Source organism: Alosa alosa, chromosome 20 (genome assembly GCF_017589495.1).
Source record: "Alosa alosa isolate M-15738 ecotype Scorff River chromosome 20, AALO_Geno_1.1, whole genome shotgun sequence".
NCBI classification, from domain to species: domain Eukaryota; kingdom Metazoa; phylum Chordata; class Actinopteri; order Clupeiformes; family Clupeidae; genus Alosa; species Alosa alosa.
Genome location: NC_063208.1, coordinates 20,153,014 through 20,178,830, shown reverse-complemented (window position 1 = coordinate 20,178,830; position 25,817 = coordinate 20,153,014). Strand labels below are relative to the sequence as shown.

General features: G+C 42.3%; 3 protein-coding genes across 6 annotated transcripts; all 3 read left to right on the top strand.

The window, feature by feature from the left end:
- Positions 1 to 203: 203 nt before the first annotated feature.
- Positions 204 to 2,917, top strand: tatdn1 (TatD DNase domain containing 1). 2 transcript variants are annotated; one of them, XM_048229796.1, is made up of 12 exons: positions 204 to 279; positions 590 to 655; positions 746 to 795; positions 889 to 952; positions 1,101 to 1,244; positions 1,412 to 1,454; positions 1,553 to 1,638; positions 1,742 to 1,782; positions 1,868 to 1,944; positions 2,029 to 2,099; positions 2,402 to 2,528; positions 2,689 to 2,917. In XM_048229796.1, the coding sequence occupies exons 1-12, from the start codon at positions 243 to 245 to the stop codon at positions 2,789 to 2,791; spliced, it is 909 nt and encodes a 302-aa protein (XP_048085753.1). In that variant the 5' UTR covers positions 204 to 242; the 3' UTR covers positions 2,792 to 2,917. The 2 variants fall into 2 exon arrangements, with proteins under 2 accessions (XP_048085753.1, XP_048085752.1); XM_048229795.1 differs by lacking the exons at positions 204 to 279; positions 590 to 655 and having other exon boundaries at positions 769 to 795; positions 1,114 to 1,244.
- A 1,604-nt stretch (positions 2,918 to 4,521) lies between these two features.
- Positions 4,522 to 8,508, top strand: rnf139 (ring finger protein 139). 2 transcript variants are annotated; one of them, XM_048230498.1, is made up of 3 exons: positions 4,522 to 4,856; positions 5,600 to 7,447; positions 7,618 to 8,508. In XM_048230498.1, exons 1-3 carry the CDS (start codon positions 4,694 to 4,696, stop codon positions 7,671 to 7,673), a joined length of 2,067 nt encoding a protein of 688 aa, XP_048086455.1. In that variant the 5' UTR covers positions 4,522 to 4,693; the 3' UTR covers positions 7,674 to 8,508. The 2 variants fall into 2 exon arrangements, with proteins under 2 accessions (XP_048086455.1, XP_048086456.1); XM_048230499.1 differs by having other exon boundaries at positions 5,600 to 7,465; positions 7,618 to 7,668.
- Positions 8,509 to 9,144: 636 nt separating this feature from the next.
- Positions 9,145 to 25,422, top strand: tmem65 (transmembrane protein 65). Of its 2 annotated transcripts, none has more exons than XM_048229460.1 (8): positions 9,145 to 9,488; positions 10,325 to 10,616; positions 17,728 to 17,772; positions 18,497 to 18,564; positions 18,861 to 18,915; positions 20,198 to 20,240; positions 20,492 to 20,597; positions 23,325 to 25,422. In XM_048229460.1, the coding sequence occupies exons 1-8, from the start codon at positions 9,459 to 9,461 to the stop codon at positions 23,445 to 23,447; spliced, it is 762 nt and encodes a 253-aa protein (XP_048085417.1). In that variant the 5' UTR covers positions 9,145 to 9,458; the 3' UTR covers positions 23,448 to 25,422. The 2 variants fall into 2 exon arrangements, with proteins under 2 accessions (XP_048085417.1, XP_048085416.1); XM_048229459.1 differs by lacking the exon at positions 9,145 to 9,488 and adding an exon at positions 9,495 to 9,669.
- The last annotated feature ends 395 nt before the right edge of the window (positions 25,423 to 25,817 follow it).

Sequence of the window (25,817 nt, the reverse complement as noted above, 5' to 3'; positions counted from 1 at the left end):
GTAGTATTTGCGCAGCAAAAAAAAAATAAATGTGTTTTTTCCCCCAGCATAATCGAATTTGATTAATCGGCATTTACTATTATTGACGTAATGTGGTCAGAGCCTGGATATACTGTCCATAGTTTAAGATATTTAAATAAATCCAGACTTAATTTTACGCATCTACTACAATAATTACGATTTGGGGAATTATGGGAGTTGCCAGGCTTGCATGTGGAGTGTGTTTCTACAGCCTGTCCAAAATGAATGCTCCTGTCATGGCAAGTTTCAAATTCATTGGTAAGTATATATGTTGGTGTTATGTTAAATAAGTGTGCTAAACAATTTTCGATAAACGCATTTTAAATGCTCACAAATCCACATGCAATCGGCTCAGTGAATGTTGCAGCTGCTAACGTTAGCTAGAATGTCTGATGTGATTCCCATAGTTTTTACTCTTCACGACTTCCATTTACATTCATTTACCAGACAATTTTATCCCAAATGACTTACAGAAGAGAACATTCAAGCTACGGTTTAGAGGAGACCCTAGCGAGTAATTACTACTGCATTTCTGTCAATATCCATCACGTGTCTTTATCTTTTACAGATATTGGGATAAATTTGACAGATCCCATGTTTCGGGGAATCTACAGAGGAAACAAGAAACATGAAGGTATGCTGCTTATATCTTTAACATGTTGTTCAGCAGCATGTTTCTGAATATCTGGATACCCCCGTGCTCACTTGCTGCTTATATTTGCAGATGACTTTGACCAAATTATCGAAAGAGCATCCAGTGTTGGGGTGAAAAAGGTAATCTGAGACAGGGAATTAAAATGTATGCTGAATTAAGACAAAAGTGTATGTTACATAAAACACTAATGCAGCTGAATTTATTTTGTGCAGTTCATGATTACAGGAGGAAACTTTGAGGACAGCCAGGAGGCCCTCAAGATGGCAGAGTCCAGAGGTTTGATTAAGTTTCTCTGTATTGATTAGTGGTTCTGCCCTTACACACTTACTTAGAGAAAAGTCAGAATATGTGTCTGTTTGTAATGAATCCACTTTGCCTTATTGCTCCCTTTTCACTAAGTACCAATTCTCCAACTTTTGACCAGATGAATTTTACAGCACTGTAGGTTGTCATCCAACACGCTGTAGTGAGTTTGAGCAGAGCGGCCCAGATCAGTACTTTGGATCACTGAGGGAACTAGCAGTGTCAAACAAAAGCAAAGTGGTGGCTATCGGAGAATGTGGTCTTGGTGAGTAACAGTCTGATCCACTCTGTGTACTAGTTACCAGTATGTCTGTAAGCTATAATGTGCACAATACTTTTACCACCATTTTAGACCCATGTTTAGGTATGGATGAACTTTCAATCTGACTATGGATGTTACATCATTGATATATTCATATATATTTTCCACAGATTTTGATAGGCTGGAATTCTGCCCAAAAGAAACACAACTTATGTAAGCTATTTGTAATATACTTCTAAACACACAGTGTGACCTTACAGGTATCCTACAGAAACATTCAGATCCCCTAATATGTGTCCTTGATTTGGCAGATACTTTGAGAAGCAGTTTGATTTGGCTGAAGAAACCAAACTGCCCATGTTCCTCCACTGTAGAAACTCACATAACGAATTTATTGGTATTACCATTACACTACTTGGTTATTACTATGACACTACTCTCTCTTTGATTTTTGATGGGTGCAGTGAGTTGATCTACAGTATACCCTCCCCTTTTCGCAGAAATCATGAAGCGAAACAGGGACAGATGTGTTGGAGGTGTGGTAAGAAAATATCCATATTATGTTTTTGTGCTATTGAATCCTACTCCTTCATGCTCAGACTTTGTATTGTTTTTCACCATTGTAGGTGCATTCTTTTGATGGAACCAAGGAGGATGCAGCGGCCCTCATCGACTTAGATTTATACATTGGTATTAATGGCTGGTGAGAGTTGTTCTCTTTTCATAGATAATTTTATTATATTTAGACATGACTTTATCTAAAAGCTACCTGGACTTTCTATTTCAGTTCTCTGAAAACAGAAGCAAATGTGGAAGCTATGAAGTCCATCCCCTCTGAAAGGCTGATGATCGAAACAGGTCTTTACAAAAGAGGTTTTTTTCTTACAAAAGAATTGAATTTAGTTAAAAATATCAGTCTGAGGCTGATTCTTGTTTCCTCTGTAGGCTGCCTACAGTAGACTAGTTAAGTAATATAAAATCACAGTTATTGCATTATCAATTTTTGTTCAAATCAAAATATTGTTCCATCAATTGAAGAACTGAGTTAACTGAGTAAATCCTTTTCCTCAAAACAAAGTGCCTCTGATTTCCTTGTCATATAACAAATTGAGTAAGAACAATCTAATTTTATGTGGTGATGGATTTCTTCCCTCTTGCAGATGCTCCGTGGTGTGGTGTGAAAAACACGCATGCGGGTGCAAAGCACATCAAAACTACTTTTCCCACCAAGAAGAAATGGGAAGCTGGGCATTGCCTTAAGGACCGTAATGAGCCATGCCATATAATGTAAGTCAAATTTAGTTTCTAGGTAGGTGAAGTTACAGAAATTAAAGAGAATGTTGCTGTGAAAAAAGTTTGTGTGTGTTCCTAGAGAGGCCTCTTTTTAGCATTAATTCATCCCATTTGTCAATAATTTAGAATAAGACTTATTCCACCTCTTTTTCAGACAAGTTCTAGAGATCATGGCTGCAGCAAGGAATGAGGACCCTTTGGAGCTGGCTAATACTGTTTACAACAACACAATGAAAGTCTTCTTTACAGGGAGCTAATGACGTTCACAATGTCTTACAGTGAATTAATTCACAAAGTTATCACATTGATTTCCAGTCTATTTGTTTTCAGTAAGAAAATGCTTCTGAAGCACAAAAATCTAAATAAATATGGTGCAATATGGATGTATTGTATATGAGAAACCCTGATTCTTGATGGTTGTATTTATGTAATCCAATGAAACATTGTTATTACTAAAATAATAAGTCATGAATAACAACATCTAACAATATACTATATTTAGACATTAGCAGAAGTCTAACGTGCAGAAGTTAGGGGTGGAAGAAAATTCTCTAGGCATAGGCTTGTACATGCCACTTAATATTCCACACATAATGCTTATCTACATGGACATTTATCATGCAAACATGACCACATATAGAGATGTTCAACCTGCAGATTACCATAATCTGAGTAAAAACATGGTCACTGTAATCCTATAATATGGACCATTGCATAATACATAGTTCATTAACATGAACACTATTTTAACCATCCGAGACTACATTTACTTGTCCGAAGGCAGATGAGAAATCTCCAGACCTAAATACAACATAAAAGTTAATCACTATCTTTATCTCATTCCTAAACTGTGGAATGTGGAACTTAAAGCAGGGGGTCAAACTAATTTTCATCCTGGGCCACATCAGCGTTATGGTTGTCCTCAAAGGGCCGGTTGTAACTCAAAGACTGTAAATGTGTCATAATATGTATAATATTATTGCACAATTGCCTCTGCATTCTAATATTATTGATTACCAACAAATTAACTAGCTTTCAGAATCAGAACCTTTGAAAGTAGAATTACCAACTATTACAGCAAGCAGATATTCAAGTGTACAACTATTGTACAGTTTATTTATTTATTTTAAATATGTTTGGTAACAAAAACATATGCTTGTGCATAAATGTATACACATGTACATAAATGTAAAAATATACTGTATGTGGGTAAACACATTTCTCTGTGTTATTAGAAGATCATTTCTCAGATTAAGAAACCCTCATCATTACTCCATTAAAGACAACAATTTTCAAGTGAATAACAAACTAGGCTACTCTCAAGCTCTCGTGGGACACATAAAATGATTTGGCGGACTGCATCGGCCCACGAGCCTTGAGTGTAACATGTGACTTAAAGCCTGATTTGTGGAATGTGAATTTCATTGATGGGGTTGGAGTACAACAGTTTTACCATTGAGGTGGGCCAGAAGAGATGTCAGCACAGGAGAGACCTCTCAAAAGAAAAGTAGACAGATACACACAAATGCAGATACAAATGGACCTGACTTAACTTTATGCTACTTCAACACATTGTGTTATACAAATATACATACTATACACAAATAAACACACAGACTGTACACCAGTGAATTTCAATATACTTTTCATTTTCAATATACTGTAGTAAACGACTTTTCAAAATGGTGCCTGTGGTCAGTCAAAATTCATCCTCCGTCTCAGAAGTAGTATTGACAACCAAAAGAGTGAGGGGATAACAATGTCAGGCCATTTATAAAAATGTCCTACCCAAAGTTACTTCCTTTACATCACCTCTAATAAAAACTTAACTGTTAAGTGTATAAGACATTGACTACACATCCCCACCCCAATCCTATTACATCAGCCCCCAAATAACAAAGTGCATGTCAAAAGTTGCATGGCCACACCAGACACCAGGGCCACACCTTACGGCGAAATCTACGTCACGTAGAATTCAAAAGCGCCACTTACTTCCGCGTTCTTCGCATAGCAACAGGAGGAAAGCGAAGATGGCGGATCATGGGGATCCGGTAAAATAACGTGTCCGAAGTAGTAACAAGCGACGGTCTCTTGAAAAACGAAGTTATTGGAATAACCTTTTCGAAAGACTTGGTCCCTCTGGGACAGCGGCCTGTGCCATGGCGTCAACTAACGTCCGAATCGGTCAACAGGCCTTGGCCGTACTGGATGTGGCACTCCGCGTACCGTGCATCTTTATTATCGACGCCATTTTTAATTCTTACCATGATCCTGGGACTGGATGGGCCGGGACAGCTGGGAGGGTTTTAATAAGAGTTTTTGGTAAGATACTAAAACGTCATTTTTGTTCAACCATTGACCAATGGCATAAAACTAACTATCGAGAGCTAGCTGACAATGTTATTCTTCCTTTACTGGATGCTTGCTAACATTAGCTTCATAGCATTAGCCCCTAACGTTAGTCAGTCGCGACACCTGTCAAAATGAGCTTCGGCCTTCACTCCCTCCAAAGCCGATTTGCTAGCGATAACAACCTTGCCCTTGTTTTCCATGCTAATTAAAACCAGTTTTCCTCTCAGTTGGCCAAGCTATTATGTGGTTGGAAAGTAACACAGGTATCGTTAGCCTAACGCTGGGGGGGAATGTTTCGATAAGTAGCCTGTAAATCAACTTTGTGTAACTAAAAAGTATTAGCCAACCAGGTAAGGTTTACTGTAACGTTACAGTTAAATGTTCTATCTGGACAACAGAGGCCTTTGGATATGAATGTGAAACACTCAAATCACTCATCTTTGTTGTAATTAATTGTTATATGTGAGGACTATTAGTGGTGAAATGTTTAATTGTTAATGTTGTATGAAGTATATGCATCTGAAAAGTTGAATGAACATTGGTAAAAAATATTAAATAAACAATAATAAGCTACATATTGTGTAAAAATGATATAGCATGTATCATTCACACACACATGTATGTATAGAGATGTGCGTATCAATTTATCTAGTTAAAGTAAATATGCTGCCCCTCAGTCTAACTTATACATTAAAATGTGCTTTCCCCCCCAGGTATTTTGGTATCCAGCGTAGTGCTGGTCCTCTCCCAGAAGGCCCTGTTCAAGTTTTATACACTGTTCTTCGCCGTGATGCTGGGCGCTGTGGCTGTCATGATCAACTACTATGCCACATCACACATAGACTTCTACAGTGCCTACTACAAAGCGGCATTGGGCTTCCGGCTGCTTCCACGCAACGGCCCCACGCTCTGGCTGGGTATGGCGGTTGTGCAGCTGCTCTTCGGCCTGGGCTACGTGGTGCTGCTCAACGTCCAGTCCACGTTTGCAGCGCTGGTGTTCCTGGACATCATGATCCCGCTGTGGGGTCTGATTATCGAGCTGCCGGTGGACGTGCGGCAGCTGGTGGCCGTGGCCTCGGGCTTCGTGCTGGCGCTCAACACGGCTGCCTGCTTGCTTCTCAAACTCAAGTGGTTCTACTACTCGTGCCGCTACGTTTACCTGCTGCTGCGCCACATGTACCGCATCTACGGCGTGCAACTGCTGCTGGAGGACACCTGGAAGCGCATCCGCTTCCCGGACGTACTGCGGGTCTTCTGGCTGACGCGCATGACCGCCCAGGCGGTCATCCTGGTCTACGTGGTGAAGGTGGTGCGCCACGAGAGTGGCCAACAGGCCACGCTGACATGGGATGTGTGCTGGGACCTCTTCAGCAACCTGATCATCAGCGGCTGTGACTCCACACTCACCGTGCTGGGCATGAGCGCCGTCATCTCCTCGATGGCACACTACCTGGGCCTGAGCATCCTGGCCTTCATCGGCTCCACCGAGGAGGAGGACAAGCGGCTGGGCTTCGTGGCGCCCGTGCTCTTCTTCATCCTAGCGCTGCAGACGGGCCTGAGCGGCCTGGACCCCGAGGAGCGCCTGGTGCGGCTCAGCCGCAACATGTGCCTGCTGCTGACGGCCATCCTGCACTTCATCCACGGCATGACGGACCCCGTGCTCATGTCGCTCAGCGCCTCGCACGTACTGTCCGTGCGACGCCACCTGCCCGTCCTGCTGGTGTCCCTGGCACTCTTTGTGCTTCCGGTGGCCCTCAGCTATGCCCTTTGGCACCACTACGCCCTGAACACGTGGCTGTTCGCCGTGACAGCCTTCTGTGTGGAGCTGTGCCTCAAGGTGGTGGTGTCGCTGACGGTGTACACGCTCTTCATGGTGGACGGCTATCACAACGTCCTGTGGGAGCGGCTGGACGACTACGTCTACTACGTGCGGTCCACGGGCAACGTCATCGAGTTCATCTTTGGCGTCATCATGTTCGGCAACGGCGCCTACACCATGATGTTCGAGTCAGGGAGCAAGATCCGCGCCTGCATGATGTGCTTGCATGCATACTTCAACATCTACCTGCAAGCCAGGAATGGCTGGAAGACTTTCATCAACCGCCGCACAGCGGTCAAAAAGATCAACTCTCTGCCAGAGGTCAAGGGTTCCCAGCTGGACGACATTGAGGACGTGTGCGCCATCTGCTACCAAGAGTTCGCCACCTCGGCACGCATCACGCCCTGCCACCACTACTTCCACGCGCTCTGCTTGCGCAAGTGGCTCTACATCCAGGACACGTGCCCCATGTGCCACCAAAAAGTCTACATCGAGGACGAGGCGAGAGACAGGGCGGCGTTCTCCAACAACAATGGCTATGCAGACCCCGGGGGGGACCCGGACGAGTTTGCAGCCCCGGGCAGGGCAGAGGGGGCAGCAGCCGCAGCAGGTGGGGCAGATCCTGACAATGAGCTGCTGGAAGACAATGACAGTATAGAATACGACGAAGATGAGTGGGGCACACTAAACGGAGGCACACCCATAGAGGAGGACTACATTAATGATGATACAGATTCCAATGGCGATTGATTTATGAATAGTAGGCTATGAAAATATATTTTAAATATATATATATATATATATATAAATATATATATATATATATTTAAGTTACCATCTTAATTTTTGTCAACATCAGGGATGTCATTTATTTGTCTCCTTTTAGTTTTGTTTTGTGTTTGTTTCTCAAAGGGCTTGTGGAGGTTTATGGTGTGAGTGCCTATACGAAGTGGGTGGAGAGGCTTTGAGTTCAGCGAGAGACGCACATTCCTTTTCTATTTCTCCTTCCTCTTAGGGATGCCATGGGGGTTTGTGTGTGTGTGTGTGTGTGTGTGTTTGTGTGTGCTTTGGGTCTGTCCATGACTCAAAGGGAGATGGAGATCAACAACAGAACGAGAGGTCTGATTAAACGTGACATGCTACTGTAATCACTGATATACCTCTGTCATTACTACTGGTCTCTTGTGTGACCTTGCTTAAATCTGTGTACATTGTTGTACATGTAATAAAAAAAACAAAACATACTCTTTCCCTTGGAAAAGAGGAGGCTGTATTACAATGGATGTTTTTCAAAAGCCACTGGACTTTTGGCTGTTGGAGTGAGAAAAACTGCAGCCTCCATGCTGCATTGTTTGACTCAGACCATATCTGTGTTAAAGCATCAATCTCTGCATTTCAACTAGACAGTTCCATCAGTGATCTGTTAAAGGCAACCACTGCTATTTTATTGTTTCATTTGCAATCATTCATTTTTGGTTTCCATTTAGAATTTGGCACATTGGCTGACTGAGGGAGAGCAAGACATGCAAGATGCTATTTAAAAAATAATAATAATTTAATGCAACAGGCAGAGGAACTGGTGAATTAATGGTGGAAAATTATGTGTGTGCTGATCTAGGTTATTATAATCAGGAAGTGAAAATAATTTGATTTATTCTGTGGAATAGTTGTGCTTTCACTTTCTGTCAATGAAGGAATTTTATGATTCATCTTTTTTTTTTTGCTTTGGAAAAGGTGCAAATGTTCATTTTGCCTTTTGCTTTAAAGATGATGTAAATAAAAAAAAATAATCTTTAATAGTGATCTGGTTGTTTTGTTGTTGATTTTAAAGCTGCAATTTGGTTTTGTTGTGGGAAAATCCTTCATAATTTTAATTCTATTGGCACATGGTTTCCCAATAACCCTATTGCATTCCTAACATTCTTCTTTGGTGTCTTACCCAATGTCACCCAATATGAAAAGAAAAATGTCACCCAATTGACTGAAGAAATCGAATCAGTAGGAACAATAAGGCACACATATTTTGAGATATTTCTCTCGGTTTGTTGTTTTCATTTTTAGAGAGTGTACATTAGATTTGGATATTTCCTTGAAGACTTAATGTTGTACCTTTAACTGTTCAGACACTAGACGCTTCACAGGAGTCGATACATTTGTGTGGGCCCATTTCTGCAATTACCTCATTGCTATCAGGTGAACATAACCTATTGTAAGTTTAGAAGTAATACTTCTGTCATTTTACAGTGAATATTGGTTTTGGAAGGACATCCTGTAAGTGGCGAATTTGGCAACAGTTGTTGCTGTAGTTATAACACCACTAGATGGCACCGTAACACCTCTGAACAAAACCAGAAAAATACTGAAAAACATTGTTTGCAAATCTGAACCAGAACCACTACAATAACGATTCGTGTGATGATGTACTGTCATGTCGGGATAAGTAAAACATTGTTGTCGCTTCATGTTTGCTGTCTTGTCCACATAGCGTTGCAATATTAGATATAGGGAAGTGTAGTCAATATTACAGTTCGTCATGCTCAAAAAGAAGCTTGAGGAATACATCTCCTATGATGCATTTGTACGCATAGGTTAGTGTTAACCAGAGTGAACGGTCAAACAGCAATCATGTTTTCTTAATATAGCATATCAAAACCGAGTGTAATTTTAAATATCGAGTTTAATTGCTGTTCTCTGTGAAGTTTGACCATTATGGCAATATAGGAAAAGTGCTGAAATGGGTCCAACTACCAAGAATGCGGGTGGAACTACGGGGAGTGAATGAGGTGATGTTTCCACTTGACTCATCACATGTGGTTGCTAGTTACGTTACTCCACGAAGGACGGAGTCAGTTCACTTGGACACAAGCTAGCTTTGAGATTGCTGCATTTCTTGGCTTTTTCACCTTAGGACCTAGCTCTTTTCATGGAAACACGCTATGGATTGTTCAACATAACTACTATTGGGTGAGGCATAATTCAAAGGCAACTACTGTAAATGATCCGTGAAATGTCACGGTAGGACAACTTAACTAGGGCTGGCGTTAACGTTACTCGAATAACGTTAACACACAGGCGGTGACTGGTTATCCGTGTTTTTAGCGTATCCAGTTTCTGTCATTTAACGTTAGCATAGTTTACGTTACCTTTGACAAAGTCCATAGTGTTGTCTAACTTCGATTAGTATTTTAAACATGGCTAGGTTATGCAGCCGAGCTAGCAAATTAGCTAGCTAACGTTAACAACGAAAGATAAGCTGTTACAGGACGAGGATCAACATTCATGCAGAGCAGAAAGTTTCTAACGTGTCGACTGTCAAAAGTCCCACAGTAAACACCGCACTACAAGTTAGCAGATATTACTTGACTGTCCGGTGTGGTCCAACATACTGGCATTGACCACACTTGCCTTCGAAACAGTATAATTAGCAACTTTCAACTTGGATGGTGTCAAACCAGACTTGTAAAACTGTCAGATGAGTTAAGGTTAGGTGCTGGTTATTTTTCAGCAATAAGGTTAAGGTTAGAAGCTACTCAACGTTTTACCAGACATGTCAGTTCGACAGTGGCGCATACGTAAGGTCTAGGTTACGGTCTTTCTGATTTTTTTTGTTCGTTTACAGGTGCTTTATTTCCCACATCCTCGTACCAAAATGATGAAGTTGTGTCTTCAAAGGGCTCTGCCGAGCACTGCATTATTATCAAGAGCTAAAGTCGCAAGTGAATTCGGCAAACCATTCTTTCTGGCATCGCACGCTCAAAGGTGTTTTCTTGGAACACACTCGCGTAAAGAGAAGCTCGAACCCCTCAACTCAGCTAAAGGAGCCAAAGACTTCATCTACAGCCTTCACCCACAGGAGCGAACATGTTTACTGAAGGAACTACAGAACTTTGAATCCATAGCTATCGCTCAAGGTAAGAGGAGATCCGTAACATAATGTATAACGCATAATGCATGAAACATACTGTACATGTAGACCGAGAAAACGCTTACAAGTATGTATGAGCCATGTGTTTGCGCTTGTGAAGAGAGCAAATGAATGTGTTATTAGATGATTCACACTGTCGGCTGCACTCAGGCGTTGGTTACATGAACTACTTTTGTCCCTCTTGTGCCACAAGACTTTCCCTGTGTACTTTACTTTCAAAACTATGCAAGTCATTTATTTCGCTGTCAGATGTTCTGATACTATATGGCTGCAGTGCCCCACCTGTTTCTGTGTCCGCGTTTTAACGCTCCTTGAGTGTTGGCAGGAGAGCTATATCTGGAAGTGTATACCCCACTGTGTTGGTGTATACATATTTTTTTTTTAAAGGTCATGTCGACCTCCTGCGGTGACACTCTACAAGCCTATCCTTTATGTTTTTGTGTAAAGTAGTCTGGTTTTGTCTGACTCAAAAACAGACTGTTTTTGAAGGATCCCATGGTCATGAATCAAATGTCTCCAAACCCTCCAGCCAAGACGAACTTATGATAGTGCAGTGGGTTATGACATGATTCTTTCATGATTCATCCCCCTCAGATTTAAAGGAATTTCTTCAGTTCCTAGATGGGCGAAGTCAAAGCCACTGTCCTAGCCCACGTGTTGGCACCACTGCTAAAGATAACTAAGCTCAAAACAAAAGCTGCTTGCTCACAGGAAACGCTCTGGATCACATTTTATGCATCATTGTATTTGCAGATTGTTGTAATAGCACTGAGTAAGAGGTTTCAAGTTCTGGTAGTATGGTAGCTTGCGGATAGTGATTCGTTGTCATCACATACTTAATATTGACTGGATATTATAGCAAATTATTACAGAGATATTTACCGGTATATGTGTGTAATAATGGTATAAGTAATATAAAAAGTGTTGGATTGGCTGATTTTTGCTCTTAGAGCCCATAGCATCCAACAAGAAAATTCACTCTGGCTTCTCTGGAAATTAACCACTATCTCTGCCACTGCCCCAATTCTGTCTGCTATTCCAAGGCCCCTCATCAGTCATTTATCTAAAGTGCCTCAGAGAGTCGGCATCAGGCTCTGGGTCACTGCCTGGGTAGATCCACCTCTCCATCTCCTGTCCCTCCACACCCACCACCGTGAAAAGCCGCCGCTGCCGCCACTTTACTCGTCGCACTGATTTATCCCTCAGGGCATTCCTGTGTAAAGGTAATACTTGAGGCTGGCGCTCCACCCTCAGGTTTAAGGCAGACAGAGGAACAGTACAGGCTGCTCCCTGTCTTCCCACAGACAGAGTTTTAAATTGAATTGGGAAGTTCTTTCTTTAGCTCGTGTCTGGTGTAAATGGAGCGGTGGAGCTTAGTCGAGTCAGGCGTGTGTTTCTGAATTATTGTAGGTGTTTGTGTCTCCATTGCTGTACTGGGTCTTTAACTGCTCCAGGAACAGTCTCAAAGCTGAAAGCTGGCTTTGTGGGTTTGTGTGAGGCAGCCACACTTCTCTCTTGGGGGACCATTAGTTGAAAGCGGACAGACTCTTAGTGCTGCCTAGCAGAAGTAACCTTTGACCCCCCCCCCCTCTCCCCAGCTCTCTGCCTACCCGCTCCTCCCCCCAAAACTAAACTTTAGATTTAAAATAAGCTTTGGCTGGAATCGAAGCTTTTTGATTTATGCTGGTATTCATGGTCCTTGCTGAATATTTGAATGGAAAAGAAGGAAATTACTGTGATAGAAAAGGCACTCGATAACAGAAATGAATTATGCAGTCAGTATTCTGCCTGATTAAGGTATAGCGCTGATGTATTGCTCTTGCCTCTGTCTCCAGGGAGGAGCTTCATCCATCAAGGACTCAAGCTAAACTGCGTATAATGTATTTTACTTATCCAAAATACATAGTGTCTTGTTGTGATTGTGTGTGGTTTTTGAAAATGAGCAATAATTGAAAGTAGAACAGTCCATTTCCTCCATTCATTATTTCAGTCATTCTGCTTTGTAACGACAGACAGATTCACAGTTCTGTTCCATTGGCACTTATTTAAGCAGATTTAAACACTTAAGCAATCTACCATTGACACTTTTACATTCTAAAACGAGAGGCCATAATATCTGGACTTGGCCCTAGTGTAATTGAAGTTAGAAGTAAGCTTTCTGTTATTCCATTGTTGAGAAAGACATGTCTTTAATTTAACCCTTGACTGATAGACTTTGAAGGTTAGTTGTTGTTAATCAATGTACTGTAGCTAAGTCTCATTATAGCTTGAAAGTGAAATATCTCTATAATGATCATTCTTTAGTTTAAGAATGTGATGTTTGTACATATTGAGGGCATTTTCTGTCCATGTTTCCATCAGTTAACCAAGCCACTTTGCCCTGTCCTCTCTCTAAACCCACCAGGGCTTATTATTAACCATTTATGACTTGAGGTAGACCTCCTCTCTTGAGATGGCCTGCTGTTTGTTATCACTGTTTCAGAAGACACACATTAACAGTGTTTCACAGGCCACATACTCAAACACAATTTTGGACGGCACAATTACCTGCAGGGTTTCAGATGACGCAAATAATTTCACATGGCACCCTGAAACCATCCTAACACACACACATACTACACATCATCATCATCACTTTTTTAGTTTTAACTTGCATGGAATGATGTTCATCCTGAGGGGTTTTGGTGAGGTGGCTGACTGAATCTTATTTTGAAACGCTAATCGGAAGTGGCCCTGAGACCTTTAAAGCTCCCCAATGATCTGCCAGCGTTGCCTTGGTGACTCAGCCGTCAGTGTCACTCGAGCGTCAGTGCCCCTGAAGAGAGTGTCTGAAGTGATGAGCTCTATTTCGTGTGTGTGTGTGTGTTACAAAAAGAATGTGAGAGTATGTGTCTGTACCATAATCAGTGAAGTATCTGCCACAGGCACATTATTTGAGTGCATGTGTGGGAAGAGCGTGATATGAGGACCAGAGGCCGTGGCGTGCGTAGCAGCATCTTTGCCTACCACACCTATAGGCTCTATGCATGTCACAGGAAGGCAGACATGAAAACACATTACTCTATATGTGATGGTGTGATGTAACTGCGTGTGTGGTTGTGTGTTTGCTGTCAGCTGTCAGCTGTCAGCTGTTCTCAACAGGAGCTGTGGGTGACCATACACGAGCGTCAGCATCACAGGGCATTAGAGCACATTAGCAAAGCATCCCCTCTGCGACGAGACATTACTGATGTATTTCTGTCTCGGGCTCGACATTAACTGCCAAGTGCATTGTAATGGTACACGGATCCAGGGATTGTGCTGATCACTAGCAGCTGCCACAGTCACAGCAGCAGAAGCAGCGGCGGCAGCAAGAGTGAGCACAGCTCATTATACAGGGGCTGGTTTTGTCTGCTGGTCCATTGCATTCTAGAACACCTCCGCCTGTTGTCCTCCACGTCTCATTTCCTCCCTTTCTTTCTCTCACTCCCTCTCTCTTGGTTTGCTCTTTTTTCATATGTCTCACTTTTTCTTCCCTATTCTCCTGTGCCCTTCTTTATCCTTTTCTCCACTTAATTTCATATATCTTCTTCCTGTCTCATGCACCATTCATCTCTTGGATCACTCCGGCCTCCAGCTTCTGGCTGTCCCAGCCTGCGCCCTACTTCCCTCCTCAGCAGTGCAGATCCAGGGGGAGCGGGTAGGGCTCTCAGCCGGACTGGATGTGCCACGCTGAGCTGAGCTGAGCTGTGCTGTGCTCAGACGGGGGCTGGCTGAATTAGACTGACTTGGCCTGGCTGCCCTGGCTGCTCTGGCTGCTGTACTCACACCCACTGTCTGTCCTGTCTTTCTGTGCTAGCGTCAACACTCCCTTTGCCACACACCTCCACCCAACACATGCCCTGCACAGCCACCACTGTTAACTTTAGTACCACCACACGCACTCCACACATGCGCACACACATTTATATTTATTAATTTAGCGGACACTTTTAGCCAAAGCGACTTACAGCAATATAACATTTGAGCTATTAATATATAGCATTTCAATAATAGCGAAAGAGCTACAGATGTAGCATTAGAAAACATTTCAGCTCCACACATGTGCACACACACACATGTATAGATCCACACATGTGCGCACACACCCACACACACACAGATCCACGTCTCAAAACCATATCGGGTGCCATCAGTATAACATTCCATTGCTCTCTCAGCCTTGTTCTGTTGTCTGATCCACATGGCATTGTTTCTTTGTTGTGGGGAGTTGTCGTTGGAGGCACGCCGCTCACATGCCTGGTCTTGTGCCACTCCTCTGTGTGGCTGTAAGTAGCACCTCAGCGCCACTGGGCATCTCGCTGCAGCTTGGCTTGGGTTTCATTTGTTGTGTTGTGAGTGACCAAAGGAGTCGAGACGGATATCATGATGAATGCCCGGGGGGCTATAATCTCCTCACAGGAAAACTGTCCTACATGTTTTATGACTTATGGGACAAAGAATCTTCATGAATAGCAGTAAATCATTCCCTAATCAATTGCGCTGATAGACACTGAAGGCTGTTGGATACAGAGACTTTGTGTGTGTGTGTGCATGTGTGTGTGTGTGTGTTCTATCCACAAATGGAAAGAAAAGTAAAAATAGATTTCAAAAAAAGTGTTTTAGTGTTGCTGGTATTGTGTTTGAGAGACAGACATGGGGAGGGGGAATACGGAAGATCAAACATGGCCGCCTCAAGAGGCCTTTTCATAGAGCCTCTAGATTCCCCTCCAAATTAATTGGGAGCTGTTCCCTCCTTATGCCTCATTCAAACAAGCTGAGAAGAGCTAATTTGCTCTCCAAGGATAACGAGGAGGCTTTTAAGAACAAGGAGAGAGCAGCGTGTTTATTTATTTATTTATTGTGTTGCCTCTCCTAACGAGTGCGTTCACCCGCCGTGTGATGTGTTCCGTCGGTGACGGTGTCCAGACAGTAGACAGATGGTGACTGTTTCCCCACTGCACATGAAAGGTTCTCATTATTCTCTCCCTTCCAGACTTCCCTACCAGTGAAACTCTATAAAGAGAAACACAAATAAGCTTCTGTCATTCCCTCTCTGCAGCACCCTTTGATTCCCCAGGTACAGGCAAAATACACACACACAACACACACACACACACACACACACACACACACATACACACACACATTTTAATTAGGGAAGATATAATTTGCCCTGCAGCACCCAAGTAGCAATCTCAAATTGATTAAGGTAGCAGTAATGAAGTTGTCTCTAGACGAGAAGGGTACAGCCAGTCCATGCAGGCGTGTTATTGGCTTCAGAATGAAGTCTTTGACACACTGGGCCTCATGAGACCATTAGTGGGTACTGGGTAGATGCCGAGTGAAATAGATGCCCAGTGTTTTTTGTTTTTTTTTTGTAAGATGGGCCTGTATGTTCTTCACCAAATGAACTACATGTTTTAGAACTTCATCACTGAACTTAAGGTATGCAACAGAAATTATGTTGCATCAATGGCATTATAATCCTTAATTTGATCTGCATTTGATATGGTTGACTTGTCTGCATGGTCTTACATCTCAGTCCCTGTTTGAAATATGTCTTCACTATGCTTAAATGCATTTGAAGGCATTAGTGATAGCAGAAAGATGTAGTCAGCACTGCAAACTAAAGTGTCAGCTACTGGTGGTCATCAACATAAGGGAAAAAGCTGAGTCACCATGTTTACTGTTGGCATGGTCTGGCAACACTGTCATCGTAATCATCATTTTTGCCAAGGTTTAGGTCTCCTATTGGGAATTTTAGGTGTATAAAGTGCTGTAAATGTCAGGACTCTCACTGACCCCAGGCGGACCCTAGTAGATCCAGAGCAAACGGCTAACTCTGAAGTCCAGTAGGTCACAACAGGACGTGACCTCATCATTTCATCTGTGCTATGATTGGCTCATGCAAAGTCCCAGCAGTACACCGTGGGTTGGCCTGCAATGTCAAGAACTCGTCCACTCCTCAGACTATAAATACCGCTGCCATAAATCAGAACTCTCAGACACTTGGAAGAGTCGTTGACCTTTTCCTCGACACAAACACTGCCGTCGCATCACAATCACCTCTGCTCGCCGTGATCTAGACGGCCCGCTGCTGTTACTGTTTATTTGTTTGCTCGCTCAGGCAGCTGTCCATCACCAGTTGCGAGACGCCTGTCTGGCACGGTGCCCACGAGCCTTCTCCCTCAAGCTCTGAGTCACCCGCCGGTCTCGTGCCAGCGAGTCAACCACAGTCACACTGATCAGGCCCACAAGGTCGGGGTTTCACTCAGGGCTTCCATGTCATGGGCTCGCATGAGGTTAGCAGAGGACGATGGCGTTGCTGCTGCTTCTGTTGCTGCTGGCGCCGCTGCCGCCGCCATACCCTTGAGGCGTACTCGGCGCAGCACACAGAAGCCACAGGGAAGCCATTTATTAAAACTAGAAAGCTGCATTTGAAGCGCACTCTAGCATCTGGAAGTAGCATTGGGGGAGTAGCACTGTGGGCTCCAGATGCAGAGCAAACAGATGGTTCTCCTTTACGACTGCACAGAGGGAGAGAGAGAGGGGTTCTCTGGCTAGAGCATGTGTGGCAAGAGTAGCAGCACTGCTGTCTCTAGGGGCAGGCCAAGGAGAACCACAGAAGAGGCTGGCCCAGCTGTCATATGGGAAAAATAGAAAGGTCCTGCGTGCTGTCATGCCTCACTATTCAACCCTGAGGCCCCTTTGCAGCCAGATGGCCAACAGAGCCTTTGACATGTTTATATTTAAAGAGCAGTTAACTTTTGTTGATATGCTGTTTGCAGCCTGCTGTTTATCTGTTTGTGATTGTGTTCCATGGTGTGGTGTGTGAACTGCTTGTGAACTGGGTCTGGATGTCTCCTCACTTGATTAATTAGCCTTTATGTGTGTGTTCATAATCTTGTGAGACTGCCTGTTTATAACTTCTACTTTCTACCTCACAGCTTTGATGTGAAAACAGCCTTTAAAAACAGGGCTTTCAGAAGACTGCTGTTCAGTTTTTTTCTGCACATTTAGCCCTCCAAAGCAGAGAGGACTCACTAACCTCTTCTCTATTTTGTGCGTCTTTGCAGAGAAACTGGAAGCATTACCACCCAACTCTGGTCAGCTGAGATATGGTAAGGAAGCATTCAGCGTCACAGCAGCGGCTCTCCATCATTGGTGGAGGCATTATGTTCTACTAGGCATCGTGTGGATGTATGCTGCCTACTACTTCAAATACAAGAGCCACACATTTCTGTCCTAATAGTAGTATTATGAGTATATATGCTCATTTTATCCTATTCATTTTTGTTTATAGGGTAGAGCCCATGGTTTTGATTAATGTAATTCTGTGTACTGTGTGTGGCCTGATGTATTTGGTTTCAAACAACACATTCTCTAAATATTACACCAGAGAGCAAAGAACTGAAGCAATCTTGGCAGCTAAGGGTGGTGATTTAGTCCTGCCCGTCTGGTCCCTTAAAATGTGGATGTTCCTGAATTTCCTCCTGCCCACGTGTGATTCATATTGAAGTCACTATCAGCTGCTAGTTTCCCATGACTAGTCTTAATGCAGGATCTCCTGCACTCTCAGGCCATACTGGGAAGAGTGTGAGACGAGAGTCAATGGGCAGTTTGCTTTTACATTGATTACTTATTGAACAGCATTTGGTATCTACTGTGGTGAGTTTATGACTCATTACTGAAGTTAAAGTTCAGCTACTGTTAAAATCCACTCTGAGGCAAACCTTGCTGGTGAGCACACCATGCATTGTCAAATATGTTCAGTTCTAACACTCAGGTAGTGTTTTTTTTGTGTTTCTTAAATCCCGGTTCTCTTCTCTCTCTTTTTGCTTGCAGTGCTCATTCACAATGCGATTCCCTTCGTGGGTTTTGGTTTCCTGGACAACGCCATCATGATTGCAGCAGTAAGTGGAATGGCTTTTCCTGGCCACTCATGTCTTTTATAGACCCGCATCTGCCCTCTGTGCTCACTGAGGCTGGTTGCAGTAGAGCTCTTTGGAGAGAAACCTCGGGAGAAACTAAATAACATAAGAGCTTTCTCACAAATGGAGACGGATGACATTGCTTCCTAATGGACATGTTGCATGAACTCTGAGACTCAAGTTTGACTTCAGTGTGTGCCGATAACCAAATTTGTTCAGTTTGACTTTAAACGACCAGAAAACGCTTTATCGATTTTAATGAACAAATCCATTTACAGGGAACTCAAATTGAATTGTCCCTTGGAGTGATCTTTGGGATATCCACCATGGCAGGTATGTAGGTTAATGTCTTCCCTGCAGTGCAGTGCCCACCCTCACACACACACTTTTCCCACACTGACAAGTGATGAAATGTATATGCAACTGCTGAATAGCTGAATGCTGAATGCTGAATCCCTAATGATGCCACACACTGGCCTCTGCCAGACCAGGAGCACTGATGATTTAAAGTATTTTTGATGCCAGCCACACACACACACACACACACACACACACACACACACACACACACACACACACACACACACGTGCAGGCAGGCATATCCAAGTGGCTCGGTTTTACAGCGACTACAGATGGCATTGCTGTGCTTTCCATCCCCTGCTGTGGGCTGTGATGGATCTCAAAACGACTTCACCTGCAGTGACTATAGAACCCACAATTGGGTGCAAGAGAAACCCTCATCCATCTGCCAAGCACTTGATTCCAATTGTTTTCTTTTTTTCCAACCCAGCCATCACCTTGAAAGTTCAAAACTGTCTCTCAAGATTAATGGTAGATAAACATTTTGAAGTCCCTATTGAAGTCTTTTTTTTGAGTGTGTGAGTGAGTGAAGCTGATGGACGTGGGCCAGTCGGTTTCCCCTTTCTCCTCTCATTATCTCCCAGAAACAGCTTAGCATACAATGAGAAGACAGCCACCGGGCGAATCCTGAGCTCTAAACGGATTTCTCAAGCGATGATTGGCTGTGGCAGGGAGAACTCTATTACAGAAGGGTCACAGTGCCATCTCACCCTGATGACTCATTCAGTCTAACTTTGGGGACTCTGAGCAATCCTAAAGCAATTCTGTCTGATTTTGATTTCGCCAACCTCCCACAGCTGGGGTGAAGTTAACTTGTTTTTTCCTCCTCATCTCACAAGACACAAATCTCGTGGCAAAGTCAGGAGACAGATTTAAAAAGAACAGTACAGCTTTTATACCACACATGATCACACAAGCCTTTTTGTATTTCTGTTGCTGTCACTTACAGCAAACTTATATTCTCTTCATGTGAATTTAAAAAGACTGCTCTGCAGAATTAGTTTAACATTAGTCTTTTCAGACATCTCAGTCCAATGAAGGAATGTGGGACCTGTTAACTGCATTAAATAACAAACACACTGAGGTGGTGTTTCTTTTAGTTAGCTTACTTGTTTAGGACTGCTTGTTAAGTAATGTCAGTGTGTGGTGGTATAAGGGAGTTAAATCAGTGTACAAAGTACTGTCTGTCATGTATTTTTTTTCTCATTAACCATTCCTTCTCTTTCACTCACTCTCCTTTTCTCTCATGCATAGCTGCTGCTCTGGGAAACCTGGTGTCTGATCTGGCCGGGCTTGGGTAAGAGATTAAGATGAAGTTGGAAATGATATACCGGGTGGTGTAGTATTTACTTTTAGATTGTGCAATGTTTTATCTTAGTGTGATTTGAATACCGGTATACTATGACAATGAAGTTGTGTATAAAATGTTTTAATTGCAGAAATTGTAGAAATGTACCCCTGCATGTGCACTTCAGCTACATATAATGCTTTTTATGTGTCGTCTCTACTACAGATGGATAAACTAAGTGTATGTATTGCCATGTTCAGTCTCGCAGGCTACGTAGAGGCCCTTGCGGCCAGGCTGGGTATGCAAATCCCTGAGCTGACCCCCAAACAGGCAGACATGTGGCAGACCAGAGTTAGCTCACACCTGGTGAGTGACCTCCCAGTCCCTCTATCCACGTATCTCTCCTTTTACCTGTCTACTCATTCATCCACTATGCTAACTATCTATCCTTCATCCACTATGTTAACTGAAACTATCTACTGTGCTATCTCCTTATATATAATTTTTATGTGAGCACTCTAAAGGCATTCATTTACTTGTGTGTAAGGGCATTTGTGAGCTCTGCCCATGAAGAGCAGTGGGTAGGTGGTGGTGATGGTGTCCCTAGAGAGGGCTGAGCTTATTTCAGCTGCATCAGAAAGTCATGAGCCGTTCAGAGATCAATACAGGCCAGAGAACTATAAAAGGCTGTTCACTGCCCCCAGGCTCCTAATATAGAACCTGCAAATCACCACACCTCACGTAAGACCTCCGTGCTGAATTCCATTTCACCAAAGACGAGCCCTCCCACTCTTGTCCTCGTCTCCTGGACTTGGAGGAATTCCTGCTGCCATCTTGAAGTGCAATCTGATTGGTAATGACAGCTGCCCAGAGCCTGGCTTTTACACAAGGGAATCACAGTGTGTGTGAGTTTCAGAAAGCTCTATATGCTGATGTGCTCTCATGACAGTTCAGGCCACACCCACCTCAGTGAGTGGGCACTAGTGCAACACAAGTGTGATGTGGGTGTAAAATGCAGGAAGGCAACGTTGGTGGAAAGGTCCAGGAGAAAAAAGGAAATGGAGTGGCTGGCCCAGTATACTGTGCGATGGAGGCAGTAGCATGACCCATGTCCTACCATGACCTATTTAACAGGTTGGTTAAATATAATTTTGATATCACATCATCAAAGATGCCATCAGCGATTATGGATTCTGATATTTGAACAAAGCCCCAACAAGACACCAGAGAGCAAAGTCCCCAATCTTCTCCCCAAACTCCCGTTGTATTTCCCCAAACTCCTGTCCCCCCTTTCGGTGATTGGCTGGAACAGTTTTGTTAGTTGTTATTTGGAGGACAGGCTTTTGTTTGTTTCCAGTTCATGGTGCCGATGCTGTGTATGAAGGCCGGGTTTTTTTACCGTGTCATCGAATGGAGGGCTAGTGGATTGGGAGATATTCGCTGAAGTGTTAGAAATCGCTTAGAATCGCTGACGGTACCTTTAAGACTCTTGCTTTTTGATTATTTCAACACCAATCATGACAGGGGGGTGTAAGGATGGGGGGCTTTGAGCAGGATGATGAGTTTGGGGAGGATTCATTCAGAAAGAAAGTGTTTTAAAGAGTGTGTGTGTCTAACCATCAACATGAGTTTTGCACTTGAAGATTACTCATTATTTGTGGGTCAGTTTTAATCATGGAAGATGGCTCTGAAAAGACCATTTTTCATCACTAAGGTGGAAAGGCCTCTGATTAATATGCCTGCCTGTTATTGGTTCGAGGTGGTGATCAGTGTGAAATTGCCTTTCGCCAAAACTCCTGTGTTATGCTTGTCAACATGTTGCCCAAGGATGAATACTTATGGATAAGAATCTCATTTGCAAGATGAGGAAGGGAGGGAATCAGTGATGCCATGTGTTTCTACAAGGGCATTTTGACTAAGGGTCACAGTTAGTTGTAGTCAGGGTTCTCTTCTTATTGCCTTCAGTGTGATAACTAAGAGGAGTTGTTAAAAAGAAATGAAAACTGTTTGACTGCATTTGTTTTTTTTCTTTTGGCTGTTCTTATAGCACATGGGGTGGGTCTTTTGACTTTCGAGTAACCTTAAATCAAATATAAAATTAAATTAATTGAATTAGTATCTGAGGCATTCTTAACTAATTTGTTTTGGAAATATGAACAAAGTGGCAAATAGCATGAAAAAAGGAAAAGATTCAAGGAGACGCAGACCTCTGTGCAGCCTTTGAACCCCGACTTGGATCGATGCTTGTGAGCAGGCTATTATTCTGCTCTGGTATATTTGTGAATTCGGGCAATTCAGCCAAGACGGACAATGTAATGTGTTTTCTTCCACTCAATATTTATGAATGCATGCCATATGTTTGATGGCTAACATTAGGCCTCCCATGTCTCTCTCAGTATTGTAGTGAGCGCTGTGGCTCTGACCATTGGTTCGGAAATCAATCAAGTTGAACACACTTTTGGGATCGTCCGTCTCTCCTGATTCTCTGGGGCCTATAACACAGGGCTTTGAGCTTTTGCGTGACTTCCAGGAAATTGTGTTCCTTCTAAGCAGGAGGGATTTGTTCAGATATTTATTTATTTCATTTCTCCACCTCGTGGCATGATTTTTATCAGGGTGTCTTCAATCTAAATGTCATTACGCTGACTGCTAAATGGGCTCCCACTCAGCGGGCTCATCTCGTGTCCTCGGTGCTCGTTTCTGCCCAGCAGCTATAACCCTCCAACGTGAGGAAATACTTTTCCAACTCGTCTGGCCTGAAATGGATGAGTCCTAATTTCATGGCTCTGAGGATCATTTGTCTAAGAGGACAGCCTTGTGTATGCTGTCTCAGAGAGGGTATAACAGCAGTGTTGCAGGGTGTGTTTCTGCAGAAAGCAGAATTATTGGGTTCTTATGTGTTTTTAAACATAGAAAAGCAAAACAAGAATTCTCTCTGATGATTTTGCTTTTAAGTGTGAACAGTATTGTAAAATAGGTGTGGATATTCGTCCATGTCTGGAAACATCTAGGCTATGTATGTTGGTCATAATGTTCATAAACTTTGTCCGTTGAAGGGATTGTAACATGCCTGTGAATGATGTATGTCCATAGGGGAAGGCCATTGGTGTGACGATCGGTTGCATCTTGGGGATGTTCCCACTCTTTTTCCTGAATGAGGACGATGAGAAGAAGGCCAAGGAAGTCCAGCCCCCGAGTCCATCCAGCACAGAATAGCGCAGCAGCTCAGAGACACAGTCCTGGGCAAACCTCCAACAAGTCTCCTGTGGAAAAAAAAAACCTCCAGAACAGATTGGATGCAGTCAGCCACCTTCCCATCCCTCTCCTCTCCTACCCTACCGCATGCAACCGAAAAGGCACTAACCCTCGTCGTGCATGCTAGTGCTGTACATTGTTGGCCTTGTTTACCCTTGCCAGTGCATCAACAAGCCCCTTGTATTGTGAACAGCACGCCAGAGATGTTCAAACAGAACAATATATGGGAGTACATTTTCATGCTAATTTATGAATGCTGTTAAAATAAGTAGATTCTTTTGGGTAGAATCTTAAGCCTAATATCAATGGTCATTTGGCAGTTATTTGAAAGCATTATCAGTAACTCTAGCCTTATCCTCATTTTTATAATGTTATGGTGTGTTTGTGTGTGTGTGTGTGTGTGTGTGTGTGTGTAGTCCTATATTTGCACTTGAGGTGACAGAATTTCCCATGTTTTACTTTTATATACATTTAGTGCACACTACAACAAGGTCTTAGTCTGCAATAGGCTACACTAACACGGGGAGAATAGTTTATTCAAGAAAAGCCAAATATCTATTGTTCAAACTGAGCTATACCTCCAAGATACAGGTTGAGAAAACAGTAACCTCATGGTAAATGCTAATTAAATAGCCAACATTTTAAGAGGGGATCTGATAAACAATTGTCACAGCATTCAGTTTACAAATGTTTGATGTTGACCTTGCATCTGAACTGATATCTTGCAGTTTGTGGGGAAGATACGTGCAGCTGTATATTGATGTGTTGGGGTGCATTCAGCTATTGATTGAACCACTCAGTGGTAGGGAAATTACTCTTTTTACAGATGAAGTTTGGTGCTCCTAAATGTTAAGAAGACTATTAGGCCGTTACCTCATTGTGTACATTTTCATGATGTTTTTGAAAGCAGTACTGTTGGCACTGATGTACTTTTCTCTTTTAAAAAAAGCAGTTTTACTTGGATTTATCATAGAATATAAGTAAATGTTCTCTTACGTTAAGCATGCTGCCCTTGATCAAGCTCATTTGTAGGATTTCCTTCCTTCTTTTATGAAATGATAATTTATCTAATGTACACTTTAATGACTTTATGATTACTACTTTTGATTTCTGCCATTTGTTCTTCTTACATCTCTAATCAGTTGTAACAAGACAATGCCTTGTAGATGATGACCTCACCTCCTTAAGAACAGCTACCTAATGTTTATTTTTTTAATGTAATTATTATTAATAATAATCTTATCACATGACAGGTGTTGGGAGCGGTTGCCTTTGTGTTCTCTACAAGTTAATGTTTTTTGTTTGTTTGTTTAAGGAATGCATCATGATTTTAGCACAATTGTACATTGTGTATGTATTGAATACTATTCAAAACCAGACATGTATGCAGTTTATAGTTAAAATCTCCTGCAATATATGATCAGACTTCACAACGCTATACTAACATGGACAAGTTGACACTAAAAACCTTTGATTGAATAACTTGCCTGAACAATCAGCAGTACTGGATGAGTCCCAAGCAAGTGTTGTTTTTAGTATAGAAGTTCAGCGGAATTTGCAATTGTCTTGTATAGATTGGGCTATTATGAACTTGTTTTTGTGGTTTCTTTTACGAAAAGACTAAAGTAACAGGATATTTCAAGGCTTTGTTACACTCCAAAAGATATAAATATAAATAATTATTGGTATACATGACATTAAATTCACTCCAGGAGGAAATAAAGTTGGACAGAGCAGAAAAGGGCAGGTTATAAACATCTCTGTTTATGTTACTCCAGGAAGGTGAAATGAGTGACTAGTGAATTGTGAGATTTTTCTAAACAGGATATTCATCTTCATGTCCTTTTCTCATGTGACCTTTGTTGACAGCTCATTAAAAGCAAAGTGATTGTCAAACTGGTTTTCGGAATCAGATAAATAAAAAATAAATGGTCAATTCATTGATGTGTTTGCACACTATAACAGGGAAATTCATTGCATCATCTTAAAAGGAGGGGTTTTAAATGACAGCGGCATTTCACATTTATTTTATGCTTGAGTTGTGGCAAAGAAATATCTCCCGAATGACAGGTTGTCTTATTTCAACATATGATTTTCAGGCAGAAAATCCTTTATATATATATATATATATATATATATATATATATATATATATATATATATATATATATATATATATATATATATAAAAATCTCCAATACAGACAGTACATTGAGATTGCTTGTTGATCTTTCACAACAAACTCAAGCTTAGGCAAGCTCATTCCACAAAATCTTGATAAGACATTTCAGCCAGAAAACAACCTTGTAAACATTCTATGATCAGCCTCA

What these genes read in the sequence shown, in the direction of transcription:
- tatdn1 (XM_048229796.1), top strand. Translation starts at nt 243, where the DNA reads ATGAATGCTCCTGTCATGGCAAGTTTCAAATTCATTG. An exon ending in TATCGGAGAATGTGGTCTTG is followed by an intron (nt 1,245 to 1,411) that starts GTGAGTAACAGT and finishes TATTTTCCACAG; the next exon opens with ATTTTGATAGGCTGGAATTC. An exon ending in CCAAAAGAAACACAACTTAT is followed by an intron (nt 1,455 to 1,552) that starts GTAAGCTATTTG and finishes TTGATTTGGCAG; the next exon opens with ATACTTTGAGAAGCAGTTTG.
- rnf139 (XM_048230498.1), top strand. Translation starts at nt 4,694, where the DNA reads ATGGCGTCAACTAACGTCCGAATCGGTCAACAGGCCTTGGCCGTACTG. An exon ending in GGTTTTAATAAGAGTTTTTG is followed by an intron (nt 4,857 to 5,599) that starts GTAAGATACTAA and finishes TTTCCCCCCCAG; the next exon opens with GTATTTTGGTATCCAGCGTA. An exon ending in TGATGATACAGATTCCAATG is followed by an intron (nt 7,448 to 7,617) that starts GCGATTGATTTA and finishes TGTTTCTCAAAG; the next exon opens with GGCTTGTGGAGGTTTATGGT.
- tmem65 (XM_048229459.1), top strand. Translation starts at nt 9,514, where the DNA reads ATGTGGTTGCTAGTTACGTTACTCCACGAAGGACGGAGTCAGTTCACT. An exon ending in TGGGATATCCACCATGGCAG is followed by an intron (nt 18,916 to 20,197) that starts GTATGTAGGTTA and finishes TCTCATGCATAG; the next exon opens with CTGCTGCTCTGGGAAACCTG. An exon ending in TCTGATCTGGCCGGGCTTGG is followed by an intron (nt 20,241 to 20,491) that starts GTAAGAGATTAA and finishes TGCCATGTTCAG; the next exon opens with TCTCGCAGGCTACGTAGAGG.